The sequence below is a fragment of the Carassius auratus genome, chromosome 26 (assembly GCF_003368295.1).
Source record: "Carassius auratus strain Wakin chromosome 26, ASM336829v1, whole genome shotgun sequence".
NCBI lineage: Eukaryota > Metazoa > Chordata > Actinopteri > Cypriniformes > Cyprinidae > Carassius > Carassius auratus.
In genome coordinates, this window is record NC_039268.1 from 17,572,624 (window position 1) to 17,599,995 (window position 27,372).

General features: G+C 35.9%; 3 protein-coding genes and 1 pseudogene across 9 annotated transcripts in view; 3 read left to right on the forward strand and 1 right to left on the reverse strand.

Annotated features, from left to right (window-relative positions):
• The window catches only part of LOC113044515 (protein ELFN1-like), a 70,550-nt gene that overhangs the window by 16,355 nt on the left and 26,823 nt on the right, over positions 1-27,372 (reverse strand). The window contains exon 2 of the mRNA XM_026204575.1: positions 4,468-4,539. The gene's annotated coding sequence lies outside the window, so the exon portion shown is untranslated. The remainder of the gene's footprint in view (positions 1-4,467; positions 4,540-27,372) is intronic.
• LOC113044519 (UDP-glucuronosyltransferase 2A3 pseudogene) lies at positions 11,110-15,320 on the forward strand (annotated as a pseudogene).
• On the forward strand, positions 11,136-25,606 carry LOC113044518 (UDP-glucuronosyltransferase 2C1-like). 3 transcript variants are annotated; one of them, XM_026204581.1, is made up of 3 exons: positions 11,136-11,239; positions 18,278-18,308; positions 23,004-25,606. In XM_026204581.1, exons 2-3 carry the CDS (start codon positions 18,284-18,286, stop codon positions 24,602-24,604), a joined length of 1,626 nt encoding a protein of 541 aa, XP_026060366.1. In that variant the 5' UTR covers positions 11,136-11,239; positions 18,278-18,283; the 3' UTR covers positions 24,605-25,606. The 3 variants fall into 3 exon arrangements, with proteins under 3 accessions (XP_026060366.1, XP_026060369.1, XP_026060368.1); XM_026204584.1 differs by lacking the exon at positions 18,278-18,308 and adding an exon at positions 18,654-18,684 and having other exon boundaries at positions 11,229-11,239; XM_026204583.1 differs by lacking the exon at positions 11,136-11,239 and adding an exon at positions 18,042-18,091.
• Positions 11,140-21,100, forward strand: LOC113044516 (UDP-glucuronosyltransferase 2C1-like). 5 transcript variants are annotated; one of them, XM_026204577.1, is made up of 3 exons: positions 11,140-11,239; positions 18,278-18,308; positions 19,413-21,099. In XM_026204577.1, the coding sequence occupies exons 2-3, from the start codon at positions 18,284-18,286 to the stop codon at positions 21,017-21,019; spliced, it is 1,632 nt and encodes a 543-aa protein (XP_026060362.1). In that variant the 5' UTR covers positions 11,140-11,239; positions 18,278-18,283; the 3' UTR covers positions 21,020-21,099. The 5 variants fall into 5 exon arrangements, with proteins under 5 accessions (XP_026060362.1, XP_026060364.1, XP_026060363.1 ...); XM_026204579.1 differs by having other exon boundaries at positions 11,142-11,239; positions 19,416-21,100; XM_026204578.1 differs by lacking the exon at positions 18,278-18,308 and adding an exon at positions 18,654-18,684 and having other exon boundaries at positions 11,229-11,239; positions 19,413-21,100.

The following is a 27,372-nucleotide window of genomic DNA, read 5'->3' on the forward strand; positions in this document are numbered from 1 at the left end:
GTGGAAAGGAATGAGACAAACTATATTCTAAAATATTTATCTGAGAACTATATTAAACAGTTTTGTTTTTAGGGATTTTTATTTTTATATATTTATGCTAAAAAAATAAGGATACTGGATTATTTTTAGCAATAAAAACTGTGTATGGCACAAATAGCTCTTATAGTCCATATCTCATATTTCCTTAATGTCTTGAACCTTTAACTGTGTCAAATATGTTGTCACGTGGATGGGAATATGCACAGAAATGATATGCAGATGAGGTTATGCATAGTAAAACTAGGCGTTGTAAGCTCCATATATGGTGATTTCGGGGAGGAGTCGGGGTGGAAATGCACATACACACAATCTTCCCAGACTGGGATTTATAAAGGGATTTTTGCACAGGTTCTGGCGTACGCATGGTTTCATGTGCATACGCAAAATCTGGTTTTTGTGCCTGTGTACACTTTTAGGGTGAAATCTACTGAGAGTTTTATAAATGAGACCCCAGATGACTAAACAAAGTAAAAATGCCACAAAAGAGTTCATAACTGTTACATCTAGACACTTAGTAAATGTATTTCATTCAGCTGGATATATAAACTATCATTCAAAATGTTGGTGGTCAGTAGTTATTTATTTATATATTTTAAAGAAAGAAATTAATACTTTTATTCAGAAAAGGAGCAATTAATGTAGCCATTAATTCAATCAAATGAAAATACATTTTCTACTTCAAATAAATGCTGTCCTTTTGAACTTACTGCTCTTCAAAGGATCCGAAAAAATGTCTAATGTTTTCCACAAACATTAAACAGAACAACAATTTTTAACATTGATAATAATACGATTTATTTCTTTAGCACTAAATTAGCATATTAGAATGATTTCTGAAGGATCAGACTGGAGTGACCATGTTACTTTAAATTATTAAACAATTTATATTGTAATTATAATTCAATAACATTTTTTACTGCATTTTTGACCAAATGAATGCCGACTTGGCGAGTAAAAGATTTGAAATATATACACATTTAAATTATGGTATACAATTAATTTTAAATTATATGCATTTCTGCAAAAACAAAATGCATTCAATTCTGTCAGCTAATGAAATGTAAAGCAATGAGTATCATTTCATGCATGAGCTTAGACCAATTATTCTTAATATCTTGACAATATGTTGACGATTGCTCATGATTAAGCTCTCCATTATTAATTTTTTTTTTGGCTTATTCATTGTGCCCGTGTCTATTCACATTTTGACACCAAAATGGCAAAATTGTGGTTTCAAACTCTCATGTCAACACTATCTATATATAAAACACATGATGCACAATGTAAATATTAATGTAAAACATCAAATTTGTATGATAGACAAACATTATTATATTTATCCCTGATTTTTCTTTAAACTCTAGCAAATAGTAGCATCATATAGTAGCATACAGTTAATGTCTTTCAAGCATAATTGCACTGCAATGAAAATGATTCAATAGCATAGATTCCAGATCTGAATCCAGAGGTTTTGGATCTGGTTCTTAGACAAATGAAGCCCTATGCCTAAATAAATTCATTAGATGTATCTGGTGTGTTTTTCCCCTCGGATCTGCATAAATTAAGTTAGGATAGATCCAAAGCAAACCTTAAGCCTTAAGCTTATACATCTATCAGCCGCTGATCCCCCTCATTATTGAGCTGGACTGATATGGGCAGCCGTCATTCCCTTGAATAACACACGGCCATCGTAACCAACCTATTGTGTCCCATGGTGATCAACAAGGCATTCTGATTGTGTTTACTTTAGAATGAAAACAATTGACAGACAAACTGTACACCTCTCGACGGAGGTGAGTAAATGCTTGCTTGGTTTCTATTAGCTGTGCTAAGGAGGGATTATGTTGTCTTGAGGGAGTCAAAGCTTTGTAAGCGAATGAATCCCAAACCTCTAAATCCTATTAGCTGCATACGGAGGTGAGGGAACACAGAACCATGGCTTAACCTTAAGACTGACAGACGCACAGTTGTGTTTTATTGCATCTGTTTGTCCTCTCACTTTCAGCACAACATTAACACACACCAATCTAATAGAAATGGTAAGGGTCTCTAAAAACCAGATACATATCTGTTTTGTTACCCTAAATTATATTTTCCTTTTGGTTTCTCCATCCCAATCTAATGTGAAACATGCTGTTTTCACCAGCTTTACTGTATATACGGTGGTAGGAAGGTATAAGACTCGTCTGAATTCAGTGATTGCATAACATCCTGTCTAGATGCCTTCATCAGTTGCTTTTTGAAGGCAGAATAGATATTTCCTTTGCTGTTGGTGGTTTTGTGTGTGTTTCTTTTTGTTCTTTTTTTTTTTACTTATGAATCATAAAACAATCAGCATTGTCCCAGTCGCTATAATATTTGATTGGTTATTTCTGAAGTTCACTTGAATATGTTATCAGGCCTTGCATATTCTGCTTTCAGTCTGTCTGAGTGAAATCAGTCTCGGAAAGTTTTACATTTTATCATTTTATCACTGTTTAAATTTATTTTTATGATGGCAAAGCTGCATTTTCATCATAATTACACCAGTCTTCAGTGTCACTTGATGCTTCAGAAATAATATGCTGCTAATATGCTGATTTGCTGTTTAAGAAACATTTCTTATGATTATCAATGTTAAAAACAGTTGTACTGTTTAATATTTTGTGAAAATCATGATTTTTTTATTGTTTGTCATTTATTTAAAATATAAATCTTTTTATACATTATAAATGCTTTACTTTTAATCAATTTACAAATGTGCACAGTTTCCTTTTATGAGGCTGGATTTTTTAAAAAATAGTTATTATTTTTGTCTATACAATGAGTTGCAAAAATTGCAGACAGAAAAGAAATAATTGCTCAAGAACTTGATTTGTTGTCTTTTTCCTCACACAAACAATACTATGGTATTCTCTGAACTACTTTGGAGCAATAAGTAAATACCAAGGTTTATGTATATGGTAATCATATTGTACCATGGCATTACCATTTAATAATAAAAATTTAATAAAGATAAAGGTAAATGTAATAATATACACTGTACTTGCACACTTGCATATTACACCTCCAGTTTCCCAAATATTAAGCTGATTTACCTGCATTATTCAATATTTCCCATATCATCATACAAGTTAAAGCCTCAGGCATCTGGTTTAAATGTACCATATTTTCTTGTTTATAGTTGATGTTTCAAATTTAATTTGATAAACCTAATGCCCATAACCTATACCCTATGATTAGACTTTCTAATAGACACCAAAACATCCTGAAACCACATAAAAATCTGTTGCAATTACTATTAAATTAAAACTCTGCAAATTATGTTTGATTTGCACTATAGGTCTCAGATGTTTGGACCGACTGCTTGTTCCTTGCATAAGCATGTTTCTCCGTTATACACGAGGGAAAGCGAACAATGAAATGAAATCAGCTTTCTTGCTCTATTTCTTTCTCTGTCCATTTTTCTTTCCCAACCTCAAAATGAATCTGCTGTTCTGTTACAAAAAGAGGAAAATAAAATAAACTTTTATTGGTGAAGGAGAAACAGGCTGGTTGGAGGGGAGGAGGAAAGAGGAATGGATGAAGATATGCATTAGTCAGAGAACGGGAGAGCAGGAGAAAGCCCATGAATCTCAATCTAACTTTGTTCAGCTGGGACCAGAAAAGAGCAAGCAGCAAGGTCATCTGAGACAGAGTGACGCAACAATTACAAAAGCCTGCCAAGCCCATTGTGATTGGCCATATCGCTCTTTGATCAATGTCAAGGAAGGTGTTTTTTTTTTTTTTTTTTTTTTTTTTTTTTTTTTTTTATAACATGTCATGATTTTTGCCCTTAACTTTCAATAGTTTAGTATGAGAGAAGTATAGCTTGCATTCTGATTTAGGGTTTAGGTGTAAACATACACTTTATGAGGGATTTTAAGAGAGATAATGACGTAATTAAACGTGAAAATGTATTGTGGATATTGTCGTACTATTAGAAAGTGGTGTATAAAATATTGCATAATATATTGCATAAAATATCTCATAGCAGATGTACCATTCAAAAGTAAAAAAAAACTGTTGATGTCAGCTCTATCATCACAGCAAAACTAAGAGAAATGACTTGGCCCACAGTTGCTCAACACTACTGACTGTGTGTTTCCTTTTCCTTTCCTTTTCTGTTTACAGAAGCATATTTCGGCATAATCCAGTGTTTTATGTATATTTGTTAGCAAAGAAACAAGAACAGCCTATAAAATATGAAAATATATTTCATTTTCCTCCAGTAGCATTCCTCATTTGGAGCATCTACAGCAAATGAGATGGAAACGGAATAATAAGTATATCCTCTGCTCCCTATTTATTGTATTTTTCCTTTGGTCATCATTTATAAAACTTGCTTACTATCATTAGGCCATAACTAGAGGTCTAAATTGTGTATCTGTGTAGATGTAAATGCCCTACCCACACAGCTGCAGAGATCTGATTGGTGCTCCCAGTTGCTCAAGTATCCAGTCAGATGTCCTTTGAGAAGATCTGCAAACACAGATACATATAAGACTTGAGTCATTCATTTGATACATTAAAATGATTCAGGCAGTCTCATTCATAAAGCATCACTATTTTTAATGTTCAGAACTTTATGTATAAATTAACATGAATGATAACCCTGCTCTTTTAGCCACAAACAGAGCAGAATAAAATAATATAAACTTTTTATAAACTTTTTAAACTATGGACCAGAATATCTGCTAAGATGAATATTTTTACTTTTTGCCCCACTACATTTAAGATTTGTTTTTGATTTGTACAGTACATAAATTTCCGTCCATTTGGATTACATCAATTTGGTGAAGAAACTATTTATTCTATCAAGAAATTCCTATTAAATTTCATAAATAATTGCAAAAGAAACAAGTAACACATTGAATTAAACTTAACATTTTAAGTAGAAAGAATGAAATAGTATTTTCTTGTGCTCAGATTGAAATCTCTCTCTCTCTCTCTCTCTCTCTCTCTCTCTCTCTCTCTCTCTCTCTCTCTATATATATATATATATATATATATATTTACATTGCTGTTTTAGCAAAAACAAACTTAATGTGATGCACATTTGTCAGTAAGGAAAAAGGCATGGGATGTATTATTTTTTAACTAACTGCATGTATATGATATAGTTAATAATTACATAAGAAATTATTTATATAATGATATTTTCAAAATGCTTAGAATTGACATTTAAATTGTGAAAAACAATTTCTTTTCAAAAAGTCTGAAGATGGTTGAAATACAGTTTGAACAAGCATTATTCCGTTATGTAAATTTAAAGTCTATTTCAGTAATTTTACAATTTTAAACTGTATTTCAAAATTCCGTGAAAAAACTGTAAAATAAAACAGTAAAATTCCGTAAAATAACAGTTTTTTTTTTACAGTGAAAATGTATGAGATGGATACAAATAGGATTTATTGATAAATTTATTGATAAATTTATTGATAAATATGTTTTGTTTTGTTTTTAAAACTCATTAACTTATTATAACTATTGCAGAAATCTCAACCGTTTCTTTTAGGTTTGACTGAATTATGTATTATTTTCTTCGGAAATCATAAAAAATGTAATAGAATTGAATGAAGTATGTATGTAAGTATTGGATACCATCATAATGCCTGCATTTTATTTATTCTAATTATCTTTCATATGGATTCATTTGAAGTAGAGGCCAGAGATCCCACAGTACACCCGCAATGTCTATTACCATCACTATGGATCTATAATGAAATGAGCAGCCATACAAACCAAATCATTTCCTCCGCTGCCTGTACAAAAGAACATCTATTGCAAGCCATGGTACAGACACTGTGTGTTCATTATGTTCGCATTTCATGAGATGATGAGATTTAACAATTTCAAGAAGGGTTACAGTACATGCATCAGAATGTTTTTCATGGGCTCTGGGTTTAAATATTACACTGCCTTTACAATGAAATCAAAAAGACAACGTGCCAAGAAACTTTTCACCTCATTCATCAAAGTTCTGGCAGCATTCCATCCTGAAACATCTTTTCCAATTTAGATCTTGTATAGCAGCACTGTTACAATTAAATATTCCTGTTCTTCTAATTGCTGTTAAATCTTGAATAATAAGGCAACAACTGACTAAAGCTGTAACCTACTGTAGCATCTCCTAAGAAAGAAGTAGTTGACATTAATTTATGAATTTATTCACTTTTTGACAAGGAAAAACTCATGCTCTGATCCACCCATCTGTGTGGCCTACATACACTACCTACTGTTCCTGAAATCTGCTCTATTAAAGTCACACTGACCCAGGATTGTGAGGCCTCTAAGGAATATGCCCTGTGGCAATCTCTCACTCTGTCTCCACAACCTGACACTTTAACAGTCACACGCACACAAAACAGGCATCACTATGAGAGATCACAGATCTGTGATGGCAACCATTAGACATATTTCAATAGCCCTATCATCTGTGACAGTATCACGACAGATATGTTCATGGAAAACTAGACCATTTGTATTCCTTTCATTCGTTCTCTATGGATGTGGTAGCTAAGGGGTTTAAGAGTGTTTGTAAATGTATATATGCATGTATATAATTAGTAAAACATGCTTTAAAGGAAGCCAAAATAAGTACAAAATCCATAATAACACTTCCACTGAAAAAGTCCATCCCTTGTTGTCTTCTCTCATCAAAATCCACCCAAGTTTGATAAGAAATGTTTCAGACAGTTTTTGCTTCAAAACATGCTTGTTCTTTATCTGTGCATATTTCTCTCCTGATTCAGACAAGATGACTTTCAATAGAGAAAGCAATGTAATGGATAGTGGAATTATAGTTTAGGTGGAAGGAAAAAACTAATCTTGTTTTTGTTTTGTTTTTGGTGGTGCATTCTGGGAAAATCAAGGTAGCAAACGTTTTAGTGCACTGGAATGGTTTTGACAATGAGGCAGCCATAGAAATCATAGAACTCCAGTGTACTGGTTACAGAGGATTGATACTGATATCTATTCATCCAAATGAAATGAGAGATTATTGGGTGCCAGATTCAAATCAGTCAAAGATGTAGTGTCATATTATTGTGAGTCGTCTCACTTTCCCATTACTCTCTCTCACTCTCTCTCTGTGTTTCCCCAGTCATTGACTGTTCTTTTGTCCTTTTAACTGGTGTTAATTAAATGAACAGGGTGCTTACGGAGCGGTGTCTTTCAGTACAATTAACTTGACATACTGTGGTACATTACTGCCATCTTTGCTGTGACCTTAAATAATGTAGATAAACTTTCTTCAAATTAATTGCCAGGTTAATGAGTTCACAGCAGGTTGTGCATTTTGGCAAATGGTTTAGAGAGTCTCTGTTTGCTCAAAAAAAAGAAAAATATTTTTTTTTTACCTTAATGCTCACGTTTTTCATTCTTAATAAGTTTTACATTATTGCATTTTAAAGAATCGTCACTTAAATCCCTTCCAGGAATCACACAAATGTATCATATGGCTTCAGGGGATGTGGAAAATAGTGCACAAGTCTTAAGAGCTACTTTTATGGTTATTTATTTGTGGGGTTTTTTTTCTTCTGTTTGGAGCTTGACGTTTAGAAGGTTGGCTCATTGGAAAAATTCAACATACATTTTTGCAAAACTCCAAAAACACAATTGTATGATTATGGGGAAGTTATCAAATAATAAAGTCTTATTTGTGTGTGATTCCAGGAATAATACTATGTTATGACCTCAAAACACTGATGTAGGAGCTTTTATCAGCTATAGTAAACTTGCTTGGTAGCTGACCTGGTACAGCACTGCACTAGCAATCCAAAGCACTCGCGTATGAGTCCCATGTAAAATATAACACTACAAGTGCTCAGAGACTTGTAGAAGCTAGCAAATGCAATTTTATCTGACATGTGACATTATCAGTTAGGTAAAGTGTAGGTGGAATGTTATTTTCAGATTTGCTCCACTCACCAGATGTTTCATTTCCAAACTGCTGTGATAAATACAACAACCAACATGATAAAACATCACGAGATGCACTTTCATTTGTTGCAGATAAAACTGAATGCACTTTTAGTGTCATTCACTGGACATTTCATTTTGGAAGTGCTGCAAAACATGCAACAAGCAACTTAATTTAATTTCGCTGACACAATCCAAAAAGTCTGGGCTTTTGTGTTGAACATTCCGTGTATGAAGCAAGTCACATGGCTTTGAACCTTGAGTAAATAAATACTAACCCTTTAATGAACCTTGTTGTTCTTTCTGGATATAGCAAGAGGAAAGAGGAAAGAATAGGGAATGGCAGGAAGTATGAGGATATGAGATACTGGCAAGGACAGGACTGGATGCATTTATAAGCAGAGCAGCATGTCTGAATCAATGTAAAAATGTGCATGTGTGTTTTTCCACGTTTGTGGGTCATGTGTGAGAGGTATACAGTCTGTGTAAGCTGTGTAAGCTCCTTACTGTATTTTTGCTTTTTTTATTCTCTCACACACAAACTCCCATGCATTCATCTCTTGGCTATTACATTACAGTGACCCAGAAAAGCATACAATTGCATCAGTAAGCCAGAAATGACCAAATCCTGTTTCGGTAACCTAGCAGAACACAGGGAAAGTGAACGTTTGGTAGAACAGGTGCTATAATTGTGTCGACAGTGTGTGTATAGTTTGTTTTCAGGCATGCATGTTTGTTTTGTGTGAGCGGTACTTCACGGAGTGTTCTGCAGTTTCTTTCAAGGACCTCCTGGTTGCATCACCTATTTCAGAAATCAATGGGTGAATAACCAAACACTTATATATATTCATTTGTATTCCAGGCACAGTAGGATGAAGCAGGCATTCAGTACAGTGATCACTATCCTCTGGGGAAGCAGGGGAGGAAATACTGCAAGAAAATACTAGGAAAGAGGAGCAAGTTGTCATGTGCTTTAAACCGTAAAATAAATCAGATTCTTAGATATTGTACAGTATGTGTATTTTTTATTTGCATATATATATATATGAAAATATATATGAAAATGCATTCACATGAACATTGAAATCAGCCCACTCATTTTGACTTCATGGCACAAAAAAGATGACACGGTGTTCTGGTAAACAGCACATGGAGAAGCATCAGATCTGTTGAATACTCAAATGAAGCATCAACCACCCGCCCCCAACCAATTTTATGCCACTTGGAACCTTCCACACACCAGCAGAATCTTAATCAGCAGAGGTAACTGCAGATCGTGGCGTTTTAATTGATAGCTAGGGATGCCAGGTGAATTTCAAGCTTAGTAGGTGATAGTATCACATCACAGGAAATGAGTGATACCTCATTATATCAAGATATCAGGAGGAGAAAGAAGTACAGAAAAGAGATTAACATGAAATGCTAAATTAATGACAGCATGCAGAGGGTTCTCCCAACGAGAATTACACAGATAATATACTCACTGCAAAAATCAAGTTTTCTAATCAGTATTTTTGGCTTGTTTCCCTATTAAAATATCCTTAAAACAGGGTATATGTAAATGAGAAACAAAACTGCATAAGATATTAAAACTTGTTTTCGAAAAATATATCTTGAATTAAGTTTATTTATCCTACTCCACTATCAAACAGCTTTCTTAAAACATAAATTTCAATAAACTTGGTCATATTTATGCTTGAAGCTAGAAAAGCAATTGCCAGGAAGGTAATTTGCCTACGTTCAAGATATATTGCATGAGATGAAGCCATAATATCTTTTGCGTTTTTTCTACTCAAGTAAATGTATCTTTTTTCTTCCAGAATGTTCAGATGTCGTTTTACTCTAATACAAGATATAAATACTGATGTATTTGTTGTTGTTATTATTATTATTAATAATTAATTAATTATTACAATGCTCAGGGTTCAAGAAATCATAACTATATAATTTGTGCAGCAAATAACGGATTTTGTGGCATAAGGTGTTTCAATGGCTCTTCAATTCAGGAAAATAATAGCTAGGAGTCAATTAGTAATGAGAATTAATAATATGTTGGAGATTTCACATGCACTCACAACTTCCACAAGGAATTCATCAGGAAAGAATTTCTTTATTGTATTCTGAATTAAATGCACTGATTTGAATTGCTTTGTGTGGCATATAGCAGTTCCATTAAACAGTATGAAGCTGGGAGTGAAAATAAAGAGAGGTTAACTAAATTGTGTTTAAAAAATATCCATTTTTTTTTGTCATTATAAATAATACAGCCTGAACTTGTATAAGTATAAGGCTGACCGACACTTATGAGACCATGAGGTCCGATCAAACAAAAATGAAAATGATATGACAAAATAATTCACATTTAAATAAAGTATTTTGCATCAGATAACAGAGGTCTGAGTTTTCAAAGCAGCAACCAGCAAATTGAATGAGCTCCAAATGGGCAGAATAGTAAGTGTCCAAATTTCCAGAACATCTGTCACCTAAACCACAACATCATTTCAACTGTCAAGGGGCAAAGTCTAAAAATAATGACAAGCATGGCAAAAACAAATAAACTGCTTCAGCGAAAAAGTATGGTAGTCATGTCAAAGATCATACTCGGTGCAAACGATATTTGCTAAATGATGTTGAAGTGCAAGCTCAAACATTACAACACATGACAAAATGTTCAGAGATGCTGGGTGTAAACTGGAATGCCCCGGCATCCAGTGGATTACAGGATTTTTGTCTTTTTATGATTAATAGATGAGTCAAACTTTCCCATGAAATCTCATTCACTTTATGAACCTGCATCAGTCAACACTGAGCTGACTAATGCAGCTGTTCAAACTTACTATGTTTGTTCTTCAGATCAGAGATATTATTCATGTAAAGTTTAATTCATAACACTTGCATGATGCATGTAAGTGCATGCATTGGAAACTTGCATGAATTTAATATCTACAAACAAATAGTCACTGGACTCACTGCACTAGTCCTTTCATCTGGCCCTCCCATAACCCTTTATGTAACCAGAACCATATCCTGTAAATCAGTCATATCATTCAGACTTCAGTAAAAAGAGAAAATATCAGGTTACTGCATGGCTGAAGAACAAAAAGCATAAGGCGATTGTAATTTGATATCAGAGGGAAACGTTTTAAATAGTGTAGCTGAACGAATGTTTTACTTGATATAGTAAGTAAAAAGCTGCCAGGACGGAGTTTGTTTGGACGTTGTGGAAGTTTTCTTGTGAAATCCTTGCATTCGCGCATTGGTGAGTTCCGCATTTATAATTGAACAAACAAGTGTTAGAAATAAGAATAAGAAAGTGTTTTACCTATAACGTCTTTACATAGGGAAATTGTGTTATAGCCTAATGCAACTGGTCAGTGTTAGAAATCTGAAACAATGTGTTTGCTTTGCATGGGGTCGTGCAAGGGTTTTAACTTCGCTACTTTAAATTGGGGTGCTTTGGTGTTAAGTTCGCGAACGGCGAACCCATAGATGTTTTTGAATGAATCTTTGAACTGAACGAATTATTCTCGTGTCTCTTTAAGCACAGGCTCGTATCGTTCGTTCGCCGTGGTCTCGTCATGAATGCTTTCCTGTCTCATATCATGAATTAATGCATCCGTCCCAATTCGCATACTATCCACGCTAATTATTACTAATCTAGAAAAACTAATCAGGGGATAGTGTGTGAATTGGACCACAGAGCATGGTAAGATTTGATCTACTGAACGAACGCGCTCTCTCCACTGAACTACAGCTTTATTGAACGAACGTCATGTCCGTCACGTATCCGGTTCATCAGCGAGGAAACGGGAGGGATGTGTAAAAGTAACTGATGACCACACAACGTTACATAAAGTTGCACTGTTAATAGAACACCAAGACCAAACAGCAATTATTATTAATTAGAATAAAGAAACCAAAACTGCGTCCAAAATTAAGGTCCGGGTCATAAAATAAATAAATACATTTAGCCTACTATATTTTGTAAAATTTTCAGTCTCTCAGATTTTCCTTAGTGTCACTAAAATGTCTAAGCTCTGTTTCATAACATAATTATGTATTTATATATATATGTGTGACTTTAGAATATATATATATATCCCCCCCCCAACCACCTAGGCATGAGTAAAGTTGAAATATATCTCCAGCTCTGGAGGTAAATACCCTTTGCTCCACTGAGATCATGAACTTTCACTTACACACAACACACATATACACATGCATAGTGATGTTATGGGCAAGGGTAAACTGTGACTTACAGTACGTTACCACTTGACCATGATTTAGCATGTTTTCAAGCTATTCAGTGCATTACAGAGTTTATATAATGAAACTGGGCTGGTTTCCAGAAAGAAAAAAAAAAAACACAAAAAAGTTAATGAATTCATTATATATTTTCCCATGTAAAAGCACTTATGATAATCTAATTGATTCCCAGTGAATAATGGTTGTATAACTGAAATCTATGTGGTTCTACTAGGCTACTTGTTTTTTATGGACGATATTCCAGGCTTAAATGTACCAATCCTTTACATTACATTCAACATCAAAAATGAATCCATTAATGAATTTATTGCAGCTAATTTAATAAACTCATGAAATATGAAATAAAGTTGACTACCGCTTGGTAATACTTTCACATCACTGTGTGAAAGTATAAAAAATTTGTATTCTGCTTTATTATTAATTATTTTTTATTTAATGTTTATATCTGTTTAGTATGCAGTACAGTAGAGCAGTAGAGTAGAGCTACAGTAGAGCATGGTGCTAGCAACATCTAAGCCATGGGGTCTATTCCCTGCGAATGAATGAACTGATCAAATTATGCCTTGAAAGTAATGTCCAAAGTCACTTTGGATAAAAGCATCTGCCAAAAGCATGTCATTATTAGGCAGTTCTGATTCTTTACCACAGTTGTAACGTTAAATAGTAGTTCATTAACTACAGCTCAACTTGGAAATGCTCTTTTCCCTATTAAGCGCTGACTGACCCTTCACTTACATTACATACTATAGTATTTGTGTCTAGTCATGCACATTGAGTCTGAAGGATAGTAAGCTGTACTTACACTCAACAAAGGCTGACCTGGTAGTCATTTTGCAGTCTACATTTTCATGGGTAAGAACATGTTTCTTGGTATGAATATGAACAGCATATAGATACTGTAGGAGCAATAGACCTTAATGTTGATCAGACTTTTTTGACTGTCAGATATAAAAAGTCTGAATTTAAGCTCTGTCTCAAAAAATATGCAGTATATTTTAATTTTGTGCATATATTTTTATCTTTAAATCAACATAGTCTTTTATTCATTGATTATTTAGATGACATGAACACTCCTGGATCTTCCAATTAGTGCAGCTTTCCTGCCCCAAATTAGCATTTCATTTTCAGATCACTTTGTCCATAAAGTGCATTTCAAAAGCAACCTTGAAAAGTTCTTGGACGGTCTTTAAATTGAATGCCCTGACAAAACAATAGTATAAGGTAAAATATATACATAAAATATATGAGGTAAATCTTACAAATGTGTGCTTAATAATGAAGATGATTTTGAGCTCTTTCACTGGTTCACTCTTGTTCCCTTGCTTTACCACAGGTGTCATGAACGGACAGTCATGTGGTCAAATCTTTATAGCTCTTGTACTGACAACTGTCCCAGTTGTTCAAAGTGGGAAGGTTCTTGTGTTTCCAGTGGATGGCAGTCACTGGGTCAATATGAACATCTTGGTGGAGGCACTTCACGCCAAAGGTCACGATGTTACAGTCATTCGGATGGCAGACAGCTGGTACATTAAAGAATTCTCACCTCACTACACATCAATCACTCTGAATTCTCCTGGAGGATTCGACGAAGAATTCTTTGAGACATTTGCATTCAGACTTATGAAAATCCTGAGAGAAGGTTCCACCTGGGCTCATCTGAAGCTGGAGATAGAGACGTGGCTAGGTACTTATGAGATGACCAAAGTAGAATGTGAGATGATAAAGAGCATGATGGAAGACCAGCAGCTAATACAGTCTTTTAGGGATGCCAAGTATGATTTGCTTCTTACAGATCCATTCTTGTTTGGAGGTGTTCTTTTGGGCAACTTCCTGAAGCTGCCCATTGTCTACAATATCCGTTGGACGATGTATAGTGAAGCGCATTTTGTGATAGCTCCTTCTCCACTTTCTTATATTCCTTTTCCGATGGTGGAGTTATCAGACCGCATGAGCTTTTTTCAAAGAGTGTTAAATGTAGTCATGTACATTGTAGCTGAAGCTATGGGTGCTTTACTGTTTGCTCCAAATTATAATGCACTTTGTGAACAGTTCATTGGCCCTGGAGTGTCCTTCCTTACGCTAGTTCAGAGTGCTGATCTGTGGCTCCACAGAGTTGATTTTATTTTTGAATTCCCGCGTCCCACCATGCCGAACATTGTCTACATGGGAGGTTTTCAATGCAAGCCATCAAAACCTCTTCCCCGGGATCTGGAGGACTTTGTGCAGAGCTCTGGTGATCATGGTGTCATCATCATGTCTCTGGGCACTCTCATTGGTCAGCTTCCCGATGATGTGGCTGAGGCGATTGCTGAAGCCTTTGCAGAACTTCCACAGAAGATCATCTGGAGGTACAAAGGAAAGAGACCATCTGCTCTAGGAAACAACACCTTAATGATGGACTGGATGCCTCAGAATGATCTTCTGGGGCATCCTAAGACCAGAGCCTTTGTGGCACATGGAGGAACCAATGGGATTCAAGAAGCCATTTACCACGGGGTCCCAATCATTGGATTTGGGCTGATTTTTGACCAGCCTGATAATCTTGCAAAAATGAGAGTAAGAGGTGTAGCTAAGACTGTAGACTTTGCCACAGTGGATAAGGACTCCTTCCTTAAAACTGTGAAAGAGGTGCTTTATGATCCCTCTTATCGGGAGAACATGCAGAGGCTCTCAAGGCTTCACAAGGACGTTCCAGTGAAACCTCTGGACAACGCCATCTTCTGGATTGAGTTTGTTATGAGGCACAAAGGTGCTGCTCACTTGCGCACAGAGTCTTACAAAATGCCCTGGTACTCTTATCACTCTGTTGATGTCATACTGTTCCTGCTTTCTGCTGTGTCACTCATAATCTTGACTATATATGCAGTAATCAGATATTTCTGCTGCAGAATATGCATGAGAAAAACAAAAAACAAACTTGAATGAGTTTTGTATTATTATTTAGATAATGAGCTAATCTATGTCAGGCATTTCCTGTATATTAATGACCAAAGCTTTGAATCATTATGATGTTCATTTCATATGGACTATGGTCTATAGATGTTGATACAGTCAGGTCCATAAATATTGGGACATCGACACAATTCTAATCTTTTTGGCTTTATACACCACCACAATGGATTTGAAATGAAACGAACAAGATGTGCTTTAACTGCAGACATTCAGCTTTAATTTGAGGGTATTTACATCTAAATCAGGTGAACGGTGTAGGAATTACAACAGTTTGTATATGTACATCCCACTTTTTAAGGGACCAAAAGTAATGGGACAGATTAACAATCATAAATCAAACTTTCATTTTTTAATACTTGGTTGCAAATCCTTTGCAGTCAATTACAGCCTGAAGTCTGGAGATCAATTAGACATCAGCGTACGCTGGGTTTCATCCCTGGTGATGCTCTGCCAGGCCTCTACTGCAACTGTCTTCAGTTCCTGCTTGTTCTTGGGGCATTTTCCCTTCATTTTTGTCTTCAGCAAGTGAAATGCATGCTCAATCGGATTTAGGTCAGGTGATTGACTTGGCCATTGCATAACATTCCACTTCTTTCCCTTAAAAATCTCTTTGGTTGCTTTCCAAACACCAAACTACCCGGAAGACCATGGAAAACAACTGTGGTGGATGATCGAAGAACTCTTTCCCTGGTGAAGAAACCCTTCACAACGGTTGGCCAGATCAAGAACACTCTCCAGGAGGTAGGTGTATGTGTGTTTCAAAGTCAACAATCAAGAGAAGACTTCACCATGTGAATACAGAGGGTTCACCACAAGATGTAAACCACTGGTGAGTCTCTAAAACAGGAAGGCCAGATTAGAGTTTGCCAAACAACATCTAAATAAGCCTTCACAGTTCTGGAACAACATCCTATGGACAGATGAGACAAAAATCAAATTGTACCAGAGTGATGGAAAGAGAAGAGTATGGAGAAGGAAAGGAACTGCTCATGATCACCTCATCAGTGAAGCATGGTGGTGGTAGTGTCATGGCGTGGGCATGTATGGCTGTCAATGGAACTGGTTATCTTGTATTTATTGATGATGTGGCTGCTGACAAAAGCATTAGGATGAATTCTGAAGTGTTTCGGGCAATATTATCTGCTCATATTCAGCCAAATGCTTCAGAAATCATTGGTCAGCGCTTCACAGTGCAGATGGACAATGACCCGAAGCATACTGCGAAAGCAACCAAAGAGATTTTTAAGGGAAAGAAGTGGAATGTTATGCAATGGCCAAGTCAATCACCTGACCTAAATCCGATTGAGCATGCATTTCACTTGCTGAAGACAAAACTGAAGGGAAAATGCCCCAAGAACAAGCAGGAACTGAAGACAGTTGCAGTAGAGGCCTGGCAGAGCATCACCGGGGATGAAACCCAGCGTACGCTGATGTCTAATTGATCTCCAGACTTCAGGCTGTAATTGACTGCAAAGGATTTGCAACCAAGTATTAAAAAATGAAAGTTTGATTTATGATTGTTAATCTGTCCCATTACTTTTGGTCCCTTAAAAAGTGGGATGTACATATACAAACTGTTGTAATACCTACACCGTTCACCTGGTTTGGATGTAAATACCCTCAAATTAAAGCTGAAAGTCTGCAGTTAAAGCACATCTTGTTTGTTTCATTTCAAATCCATTGTGGTGGTGTATAGAGCCAAAAAGATTAGAATTGTGTCGATGTCCCAATACTTATGGACCTGACTGTATATTGGTTTGTGCACATTTAAATTTGTGTCTTTGTTTTAAAATGGTATTCTGTATTTTATTAATAAATTTTGTCAGCTCTTTCATGGTTTTTATTTATATTAACTGATTAGATTTTGTTCTCTTTGAGGTTTTCCTTTTTTCTTTTATGCCATTATTTCACCATTCCATACAGGACCCAAACGTGTGTTGGACCAATCTGAATTGAAACCGAAATACTGTAACTAATAATAACTGCATATGTTTTAATGCCTTAGCCTTTCATTTATTTGGTCAGCAAAGGTCTTTAAAAAATATATATATACAGTTCAGCAAAATAAATACAATGGCACAAGCATAGTTCAACTGATTCCCCAATGAATTATGTCAGGATACTTTTTTGTAAATCAATGCATTGCAACCGGGGTATTCTAACCAAATCCCAAACAAACCACTTCCTGTAACTGGTTCTTTTTAAAGACTTACACACATACAGCTTGCAACTTACTGCGTTATGTTGTACTCAAACCTCGTTAAGCTTTAATAGATTAAGGTTTGTTGTTTGTATGACAGTATTACCTTAAAATACACATTTAGTCATCAGTAGCTATTTTGTAAGAATGTATAAATGATTTAATTAAATATTTCACCATATTGTTTATTTTGATAATCGTTTTTATTTCTAATGTTTCTATGTATCATATAAAACATGTACAGTATCTGGCAATCAATTACATTTAGAGAATTAGTTTGATTTAAAGATCTATCAGGCATTTCACATGATTTTTTTTATGTACTGAAAATAAAATTACATATTTTGTCAAAGTAAGCGCTGTTGTTTTTCATTTTATTTCCAACCTGGAATGTGTTTGTGCCAAAGACATTCTGGTCTTTCCTGTAAAATGCTTAGTTATATGTAGTCTAATTCTTATATATCATAGTTTTGATATGAAGTACCAGCCATATAAGTAGCTGCAGTGCACTTATCTTGTCAGCATCCAGGTAAAATTACACAATCAAATTCTAACTGGTAGCTCATTAACTAGGGCTTTGCAGGTAAATGCCCTTTGCCCCATTAAAAATGGTTAAATAAGCACGCACAACAAGACCAACGGAGAGTAAATGCTTGTAATTTTGTGATTTACACTACATTCAAGCCTGACCTGGTAGTGATTTTGCATGCTATATATATATAGATTTCGTTTTTTTTATATGAATAGCACAGAGATCAAAAGGAACGATATCACTGGATATTACTACTAGATGTGTTTGTTGCCTCACAAATTTGAAAAATCTATATTTTTATTTGATATCTACCTTGCCTTCACATGGGTGTTTTTCCTTTTTCGCAGATTTGCATGCCATCTAGGAAACACAAACCAGGTGAGTATATGCTCTTGGTCACTATGAAGTACCAGCCATATAAGTAGCTGCAGTGCACTTATCTTGTCAGCATCCAGGTAAAATTACACAATCAAATTCTAACTGGTAGCTCATTAACTAGGGCTTTGCAGGTAAATGCCCTTTGCCCCATTAAAAATGGTTAAATAAGCACGCACAACAAGACCAACGGAGAGTATTTTTATGATTGAATAGCACAGAGATCAAAAGGAACGATATCACTGGATATTACTACTAGATGTGTTTGTTGCCTCACAAATTTGAAAAATCTATATTTTTATTTGATATCTACCTTGCCTTCACATGGGTGTTTTTCCTTTTTCGCAGATTTGCATGCCATCTAGGAAACACAAACCAGGTGAGTATATGCTCTTGGTCACTACAATTAAGTACTGTGTCTTGTTAAAAAAAAAGATTTTTAATCAACTTGGTTGTTTCCCAATGATTCTAAAAGAACAATCACGTTAAGGCAAAAACAAAATACATTAAAATTTGAACAGCAGATCATTAGTCATCATACAATTGCCAACTTTGTAAATGGTTATGAAAATGGGTGACATATTATAAATGACCAAGAAGCACACACTGCCATACCTTCAAAACGTTTGTTCACAACAACCTCATGCAGGAACATGTTATTCATTGCTAAGACATTGCATGAGAAATTAAAATGGCATGTTGTAAAATTGAATTAAAACAGCAAATGTGTTTGATATACTACTGAATGGAATCACAGTTTGAAACTAAAAATTCTGAGTCGGGGCCCATCATATGCTATGTGATTTTCAGCAAAATCTGTCAACTCTGACAGGCCAATATCTGCAGACTGGCTCTGACTTTCAGCAATTAGTATTAATGCATCCAGACTGCAATTCTGGGCAAAAGATGTGTAATGTTGCTTATTTGCTTTGGCTCCTCTTAGGGCTGCTGCCCTGCCCCAACACTCACTAGCATTTCAGTTTACAATCTTTTCAAAGATGTCACAGACAGATGCAATGTTAAAATGATATATACTTCAATAATATCACAACTTTACATACTCAAATGGTTCTATCAGTAGGTTATTCTTACTCTGTTGGTTTACAGCAGGTGCCATGAACAGACAGAGTTTTCAGTCGTGTGGCCAAATCAGATTAACAGTTCTGCTGCTGATGACTGTCCCAGTTGTTCAAAGTGGGAAGGTTCTTGTGTTTCCAGTGGATGGCAGTCACTGGGTCAACATGAACATCTTGGTGGAGGCACTTCACGCCAAAGGTCACGATGTTACAGTCATTCGGATGCCAGACAGCTGGTACATTAAAGAATTCTCACCTCACTACACATCAATCACTCTGAATTCTCCTGGAGGATTCGAAGAAGAATTTTTTGAGATGTTTGCATTCAGACTTATGAAAATCCTGAGAGAAGGTACCACCTGGGCTCGTCTGAAGCTGGAGATAGAGATGTGGGAAAATGTTGGAAAGATGTTTAAAATAAAAAGTGAGATGATAGTCAACATGTTTGAAGACCAACAGCTAATGCAGTCATTAAAAGACACCAAATATGATTTGGTTCTTACAGATCCAGTTGATTTTGGAGGCATTTTATTGGCTCACCATTTCAAACTACCCATTGTCTACAATGTCCGTTGGACAGTGTGCAATGAGGCTCATTATGTAATAGCTCCTTCTCCACTTTCTTATGTTCCTTTGCCAATGCTGGAGTTATCAGATCGCATGAGTTTCTTGGAGAGAGTGAAGAATGTTGTAATGTACATCATAACTGAAACACAAGTTGCCTTTATGATTGCTCCAACATATAATGCACTTTGCGAACGTTTTATTGGCCCTGGAGTGTCCTTCCTTACGCTAGTTCAGAGTGCTGATCTGTGGCTACATAGAGTGGATTTTATTTTTGAATTCCCGCGTCCCACTATGCCAAACATTGTCTACATGGGAGGTTTTCAGTGCAAGCCATCAAAACCTCTTCCCCGGGATCTGGAGGACTTTGTGCAGAGCTCTGGTGATCATGGTGTCATCATCATGTCTCTGGGCACTCTCATTGGTCAGCTTCCCGATGATGTGGCTGAGGCGATTGCTGAAGCTTTTGCAGAACTTCCACAGAAGATCATCTGGAGGTACAAAGGAAAGAGACCATCTGCTCTAGGAAACAACACCTTAATGATGGACTGGATGCCTCAGAATGATCTTCTGGGGCATCCTAAGACCAGAGCCTTTGTGGCACATGGAGGAACCAATGGCATTCAAGAAGCCATTTACCACGGGGTCCCAATCATTGGATTTGGGCTGATTTTTGACCAGCCTGATAATCTTGCAAAAATGAGAGTACGAGGTGTAGCCAAGACTGTAGACTTTGCCACAGTGGATAAGGACTCCTTCCTTAAAACTGTGAAAGAGGTGCTTTATGATCCCTCTTATCGGGAGAACATGCAGAGGCTCTCAAGGCTTCACAAGGACGTTCCAGTGAAACCTCTGGACAACGCCATCTTCTGGATTGAGTTTGTTATGAGGCACAAAGGTGCTGCTCACTTGCGCACAGAGTCTTACAAAATGCCCTGGTACTCTTATCACTCTGTTGATGTCATACTGTTCCTGCTTTCTGCTGTGTCACTCATAATCTTGACTATATATGCAGTAATCAGATATTTCTGCTGCAGAATATGCATGAGAAAAACAAAAAACAAAAGCAAATGAGTTCAGTTGTTAAATCAACAATATTTGTGTTGTACTGTTTCTACAACTTTAATGTTTGTGTTCAACTATATTTAGTTCTGGTTTAAGTAAGTAAACTGGTCAATCTCTTATTTAAAATGATTTTCATACAGTGATTGATAAATGTTGATTTATTCAAACCATATTAGACTCTATTTACTTTATATACTGTATATGAACAAATATTGTACAAAAATGCCATTTATTGTATCATATATTGTATCATATGTATACAGTGTCATGTATACATATTTTCATACATATACAGTACAGACCAAAAGTTTGGACACACCTTCTCATTCAAAGAGTTTTCTTTATTGTCATGACTATGAAAATTGTAGATTCACACTGAAGGCATCAAAACTATGAATTAACATGTGGAATTATATATGGAATTATATACATAACAAAAAAGTGTGAAACAACTGAAATTATGTCATATTGTAGGTTCTTCAAAGTAGCCACCTTTTGCTTTGATTACTGCTTTGCACACTCTTGGCATTCTCTTGATGAGCTTCAAGAGGTAGTCACCTGAAATGGTCTTCCAACAGTCTTGAAGGAGTTCCCCGAGAGATGCTTAGCACTTGTTGGCCCTTTTGTCTTCTGTCTGCGGTCCAGCTCACCCCTAAACCATCTCGACTGGGTTCAGGTCCGGTGACTGTGGAGGCCAGGTCATCTGGCGCAGCACCCCATCACTCTCCTTCTTGCTCAAATAGCCCTTGATGCCTTCAGTGTGACTCGACAATTTTCATAGTCATGAAAATAAAGAAAACTCTTTGAATGAGAAGGTGTGTCCAAACGTTTGGTCTGTACTGTATATATAATATCTTAGTGTTCTTCTCAGCACTCGATCATCTTGTCATCAATTATTTTTGCAACAAAAACCATCTGAATGTACAATAATCCTCATATAGCTGTAAAATACTATTCAAAATAGTGATTTTCTGCACTCATTTCTCCAGGCTTCAGTGTCACATGATCCTTCAGAAATCATTCTAATATGCTGATTGTTGCTAGGAAACATTTCTTATTATTATCAGTGTTGAAAACAGTGATTCTTTGATGAATATAAAAAAGTAAATTTATTTAAAATCAAAATCTTTCGTAATATTATATGTCATTACTGACACTTTTGATTATTTTAATGCATCATTGCTGGATAAAAATATAAATTTCTAAAAAAAAAAAATCTTACTAACCCCAAATGTTTGAACGGTAATGTATAGATTCCTATTATAGTGCAGTGGTTTAATTCATAGTATATTGTTCATTAAACTGGGTGGCCAGAAGAGCACAGTGCCTGTTGTCCCTTTCACTTTGTGAGAGCAGAATAAAAAGAAAGGCCAAGTACTCATAATCCAGCACTTGATAGAACTAAAAGAGCTCTTGTCATAGGAGTTCTTATTTTATCCGTATCACATTAAAAATACCAAGTGTTACTGTAGTTAACTAAGGGATAAAAAAAGAGCGTGCTGGGAATATTACAACCCAGTCTATCAAAGTGAAGGAAAGTATTATCTGGCAAGTCTCGATCTATTGTGGGTTTAGCTGTCTTAAAAACAGACACGGCTGCTGCAAAAATGTCTCTGTAATTGGTGAACTGTGTGATTTTATTATTTTGACCTTCTTGAACTGTGCTAAGTGATGTTGAAATTCTGCTATATCTAAATGGTTGGGGTTTTGTGGCTGTTAATTTTTGTTGCAATGTGAATTTTTTTTTTTTTTTTTTTTTATAGAACAAATGACTGATTTGACTTTTCTTCAATTGTTCTCATTGTATTTTAATAAATCTACTGAATGCAACATCCCCTTCCTTACTCTTACTGAATTACTGAGTTCACTCATTTTTGTTTTTGTTATACTGCTAAACTTTTGCTGCACTTTACTGCTTAAAGGGGTGGTGCTGCAAGATGATTTACATATGGATATCATTTTAAAATGTGCTTGTTCTCTTGCTTTGCAACAGGAACTATGAACGGACAGGTTTTTCAAGTGCTTGGGCCATTTGTGCTAACTCTTCTACTGACAACTGTCCCAGTTGTTCAAAGCGGGAAGGTTCTTGTGTTTCCAGTGGATGGCAGTCACTGGGTCAACATGAACATCTTGGTGGAGGCACTTCACGCCAAAGGTCACGATGTTACAGTCATTCGGATGGCAGACAGCTGGTACATTAAAGAATTCTCACCTCACTACACATCAATCACTCTGAGGTCTGAAGGAGGATTTGGTGAAGAATTCCTTGAGAAGTTTGTATCGAGACTTTTAGGAATTATGAGGGAAGGTTCCACCTGGGCTCGTCTGAAGCTGGAGATAGAGATGTGGCAAAGTTCTATTAAGATGATTGAAATAGAAAGTGAGATGATAGTCAACATGATAGAAGACCAGCAACTAATGCAGTCATTAAAAGACGCCAAGTATGATTTGATTCTGACTGATCCGGCCATGTTTGGAGGGATCTTACTGGGTCACTATCTCAAACTGCCCATTGTCTACAATGTCCGTTGGACATTGTTCAGTGAGGCTCATTTTTTTATAGCTCCTTCTCCTCTTTCATATGTACCTTTTCCAATGCTGGAATTATCAGACCGCATGAGTTTCTTTGAAAGAGTGAAGAATGTAGTGATGTACGCCATAACTGAAACACTGGTTGCTATCTTGTTTACTCCAATTAGTAATGCACTTTGCGAACAGTTCATCGGCCAAGGAACATCCTACTTTTCTTTAACTCAGAGTGCTGATCTGTGGCTCCACAGAGTTGATTTTATTTTTGAATTCCCCCGTCCCACCATGCCAAACATTGTCTACATGGGAGGTTTTCAATGCAAGCCATCAAAACCTCTTCCCCGGGATCTGGAGGACTTTGTGCAGAGCTCTGGTGATCATGGTGTCATCATCATGTCTCTGGGCACTCTCATTGGTCAGCTTCCCGATGATGTGGCTGAGGCGATTGCTGAAGCTTTTGCAGAACTTCCACAGAAGATCATCTGGAGGTACAAAGGAAAGAGACCATCTGCTCTAGGAAACAACACCTTAATGATGGACTGGATGCCTCAGAATGATCTTCTGGGGCATCCTAAGACCAGAGCCTTTGTGGCACATGGAGGAACCAATGGGATTCAAGAAGCCATTTACCACGGGGTCCCAATCATTGGATTTGGGCTGATTTTTGACCAGCCTGATAATCTTGCAAAAATGAGAGTACGAGGTGTAGCTAAGACTGTAGACTTTGCCACAGTGGATAAGGACTCCTTCCTTAAAACTGTGAAAGAGGTGCTTTATGATCCCTCTTATCGGGAGAACATGCAGAGGCTCTCAAGGCTTCACAAGGACGTTCCAGTGAAACCTCTGGACAACGCCATCTTCTGGATTGAGTTTGTTATGAGGCACAAAGGTGCTGCTCACTTGCGCACAGAGTCTTACAAAATGCCCTGGTACTCTTATCACTCTGTTGATGTCATACTGTTCCTGCTTTCTGCTGTGTCACTCATAATCTTGACTATATATGCAGTAATCAGATATTTCTGCTGCAGAATATGCATGAGAAAAACAAAAAACAAACTAAAATAATGAGGATGAATATGCACTTGTGTGATTTGCATTTCTTGCATAACTTTCCTACTTTGTATGGAAATACAGTAAAATTACGTTTAAAATAAATATTTTATCTTATCCTGTGTTATGTAAACATCTTTCTATCTATCTCAGCTGATCTCCAAATATACTTTGTTGTACCTAAAAAGAAGAATACTTGGGGAAATAGTATTGTTTTATAACCTTCCCAGTTAGCAGTATAATGTGCATTTCTTTTTACAAATGTCACACGTTTTCTTACCAAAAGGAATTTTTCATCAATGGAAAACAATAAACGTATTACTTGACATTCAGCAGACATGTTTTATTCTGAATGACACAGTTCCACTGGGGCAGCCTGTTTACTGGGATTATGTATTGCTCAAGAGCACAATGGAAGTAGATGTCTCCTGCTTATGATTCACATCTTTGACTTCGCAAAGTTAGCAGCCTAGATCAGGATGTAATCTTTCATCACCTAAAGCAGAGGCTCTTATTTCCAGTCCTCGGGACCCACAACATTGCACATTTTGTATGTCTGCCTTAAAGGATAGTTTAGTTCATGCAGCTCTCATGCTGAAGATTTAAATCAAGTATATACTGTAAGTAAGGGCATATTAAGGATAAAAATACTTATATGTGGGTCCCCAGGAGCTGAAAACCACTGCCTTAAAAAAATGCTATAGATACATTTTTGAGATTATAATTTGCCTATAACTTATATAGGTAGACAGAATAAGGCAGATGCCAGAATGGAATGTGTGACTTGTCCTCATCTTTGAAAACTAGGAACAAAACATTGAAAAATAGAAGATAATATAACCTAAATAAACCCAAAATATAATCCCCTGAAAATGAGGCTAAGGGATTGAGGATGAGCAGGTTATTGATATGCCAGTAGGTGGGTAACAGTGACCACTTTTATGAGTTAACTGTTGAATCAACATTCAAGCAATTTGTTCAAAATGCCAAATGTTTTAAGAAAGAATTAAAAGGACTTTTAATGGTTGGGTGGAGAAGGGATAAAGCTAATGCCACCAGGGTTTACTGGGCATGCGCACATCGATATTTTTGTCACACTGAACAACAAGTACTGTTTTTGCATTATTGTAAGGGTAGGTTTAGGGTTGGGGTGTAGACATTAATACAACACAATGTAATAGCAACAAATATATTTATGCTATATAATGCTATTTATTTAACATACTTCCGGCCATAACTGTATCCCTTCTACCCTTGATGATTGCAGAATGTTGGTCAAATAAATGCTTCTTTAAAATACATCAAATGCATTGACAACTTTGACAAAAACTGTTTATTTATATAAATAAATGTTATAGGGGATTCAATAAAATTTAAACAGTCACTACATCACTGGTTCTCTCCTCCTCAAAGTATTGGAACACCAAAGAGTACAGTGTTCATGCAGTTTACTGTATAGGCAGGTTTATTAGTAGTTTTACAGACTCCCTTACTCATCACACTAACCACTGGGCTGCAACTACATGCATTTCTGCTGCGAAATATACTACACACTCACACATTTACATAGAAAATCTGGAACACACATAATCTGTACGCGTGTTTGAAATGTTCCTGACTTCACGCTCAAAACAAACAGCGGAACTTTCTGCTGCTTTGGTACTTTAATATGCTGCCAAGATGCTAAAAATATAAGTGTAATTGAAAGCTTTTATCCAAGCAGATATAAAAAGCATTTCTTCTTTTTTTTTTTTGACATGCTTATAGTTTAACTAGGGTTTTATAGGACACCAGTCTAATACAGTAGTTGTATGTGAAGCATATTTTCTGTGTGTTGTTGTTTTCTATTTATTTTAAGGACTCTTTGGCATCATCCCCATTATCTTTCACCTAGACAACATGCAGGATATTTCTGGCAAACATCAGAAACGAAACGACAATGTCTGAACATCAGCAGTCTCAGCAGGTGCAGTATACATGTTTAGATGTCATGATGGTGATGTTCACACATTTTTATTATGCTCCCTGTAACATAAAGGGATCCTATGACAAACCTAGTGATAGTGTTTTTGCCTAATTCAATATAGACTCATATACACTAAGTTTACTTCAAAGAATATTATTTTTTTTATCTTAATAATCTCAAATCTCTTCAAAAAAGCTTAAAAAACACACACACACACAAAAAACAATTATAGTTTCAACGACTTAAAAGAATAAATATATATTAGCTATCAAAGCTTTCGGACATTATATATATATACATACAATATATATATTGTTATTATTATTATTATATTTCCTATAATAATTTTCCTTTTTGGGGGCAAAATTGTTTAGACATGAACTGTGTTACCATGATATTTATTGTAGTTTACATATATATTTTAGTGTTGCATGATGTCAAATAAGCTCATTTGATGATCAGATTTTTTTATGATCTGAAGTTATTTTAAAGAACATCATCTTATATGCAATATTTAACATTCTAATTTGATGGTAATATGACCAAAATACTAAAGCAATCTAGAGCACAATAAAGCAAGATAACAGAAAGCTTTTCATCATTTATCCAGGTTACCATGACAGCCTGGGGGTAGCAGCTCCTTCTGTGTGTGTGTGTGTGTGCGGGTATCTCAATGTCCTTCAAAGGGTGCTCTGTCCACTTAAATAGGACAAACTTCCTTTTCTCTCTCACTCTCACTCTCCTTCCTTGAGGGGCAGCACTTTCACCCCATTAGTCATTCTAAAAAATGAGGATGTGAGATGTGTGAAAACTGGGC

Coding starts and splice junctions, on each gene's coding strand:
- LOC113044516 (XM_026204577.1), top strand. CDS start 18,284: ATGCCATCTAGGAAACACAAACCAG. Junction 18,309..19,412: donor ATCTAGGAAACACAAACCAG/GTGAGTATATGC, acceptor GTTGGTTTACAG/CAGGTGCCATGAACAGACAG.
- LOC113044518 (XM_026204581.1), top strand. CDS start 18,284: ATGCCATCTAGGAAACACAAACCAG. Junction 18,309..23,003: donor ATCTAGGAAACACAAACCAG/GTGAGTATATGC, acceptor GCTTTGCAACAG/GAACTATGAACGGACAGGTT.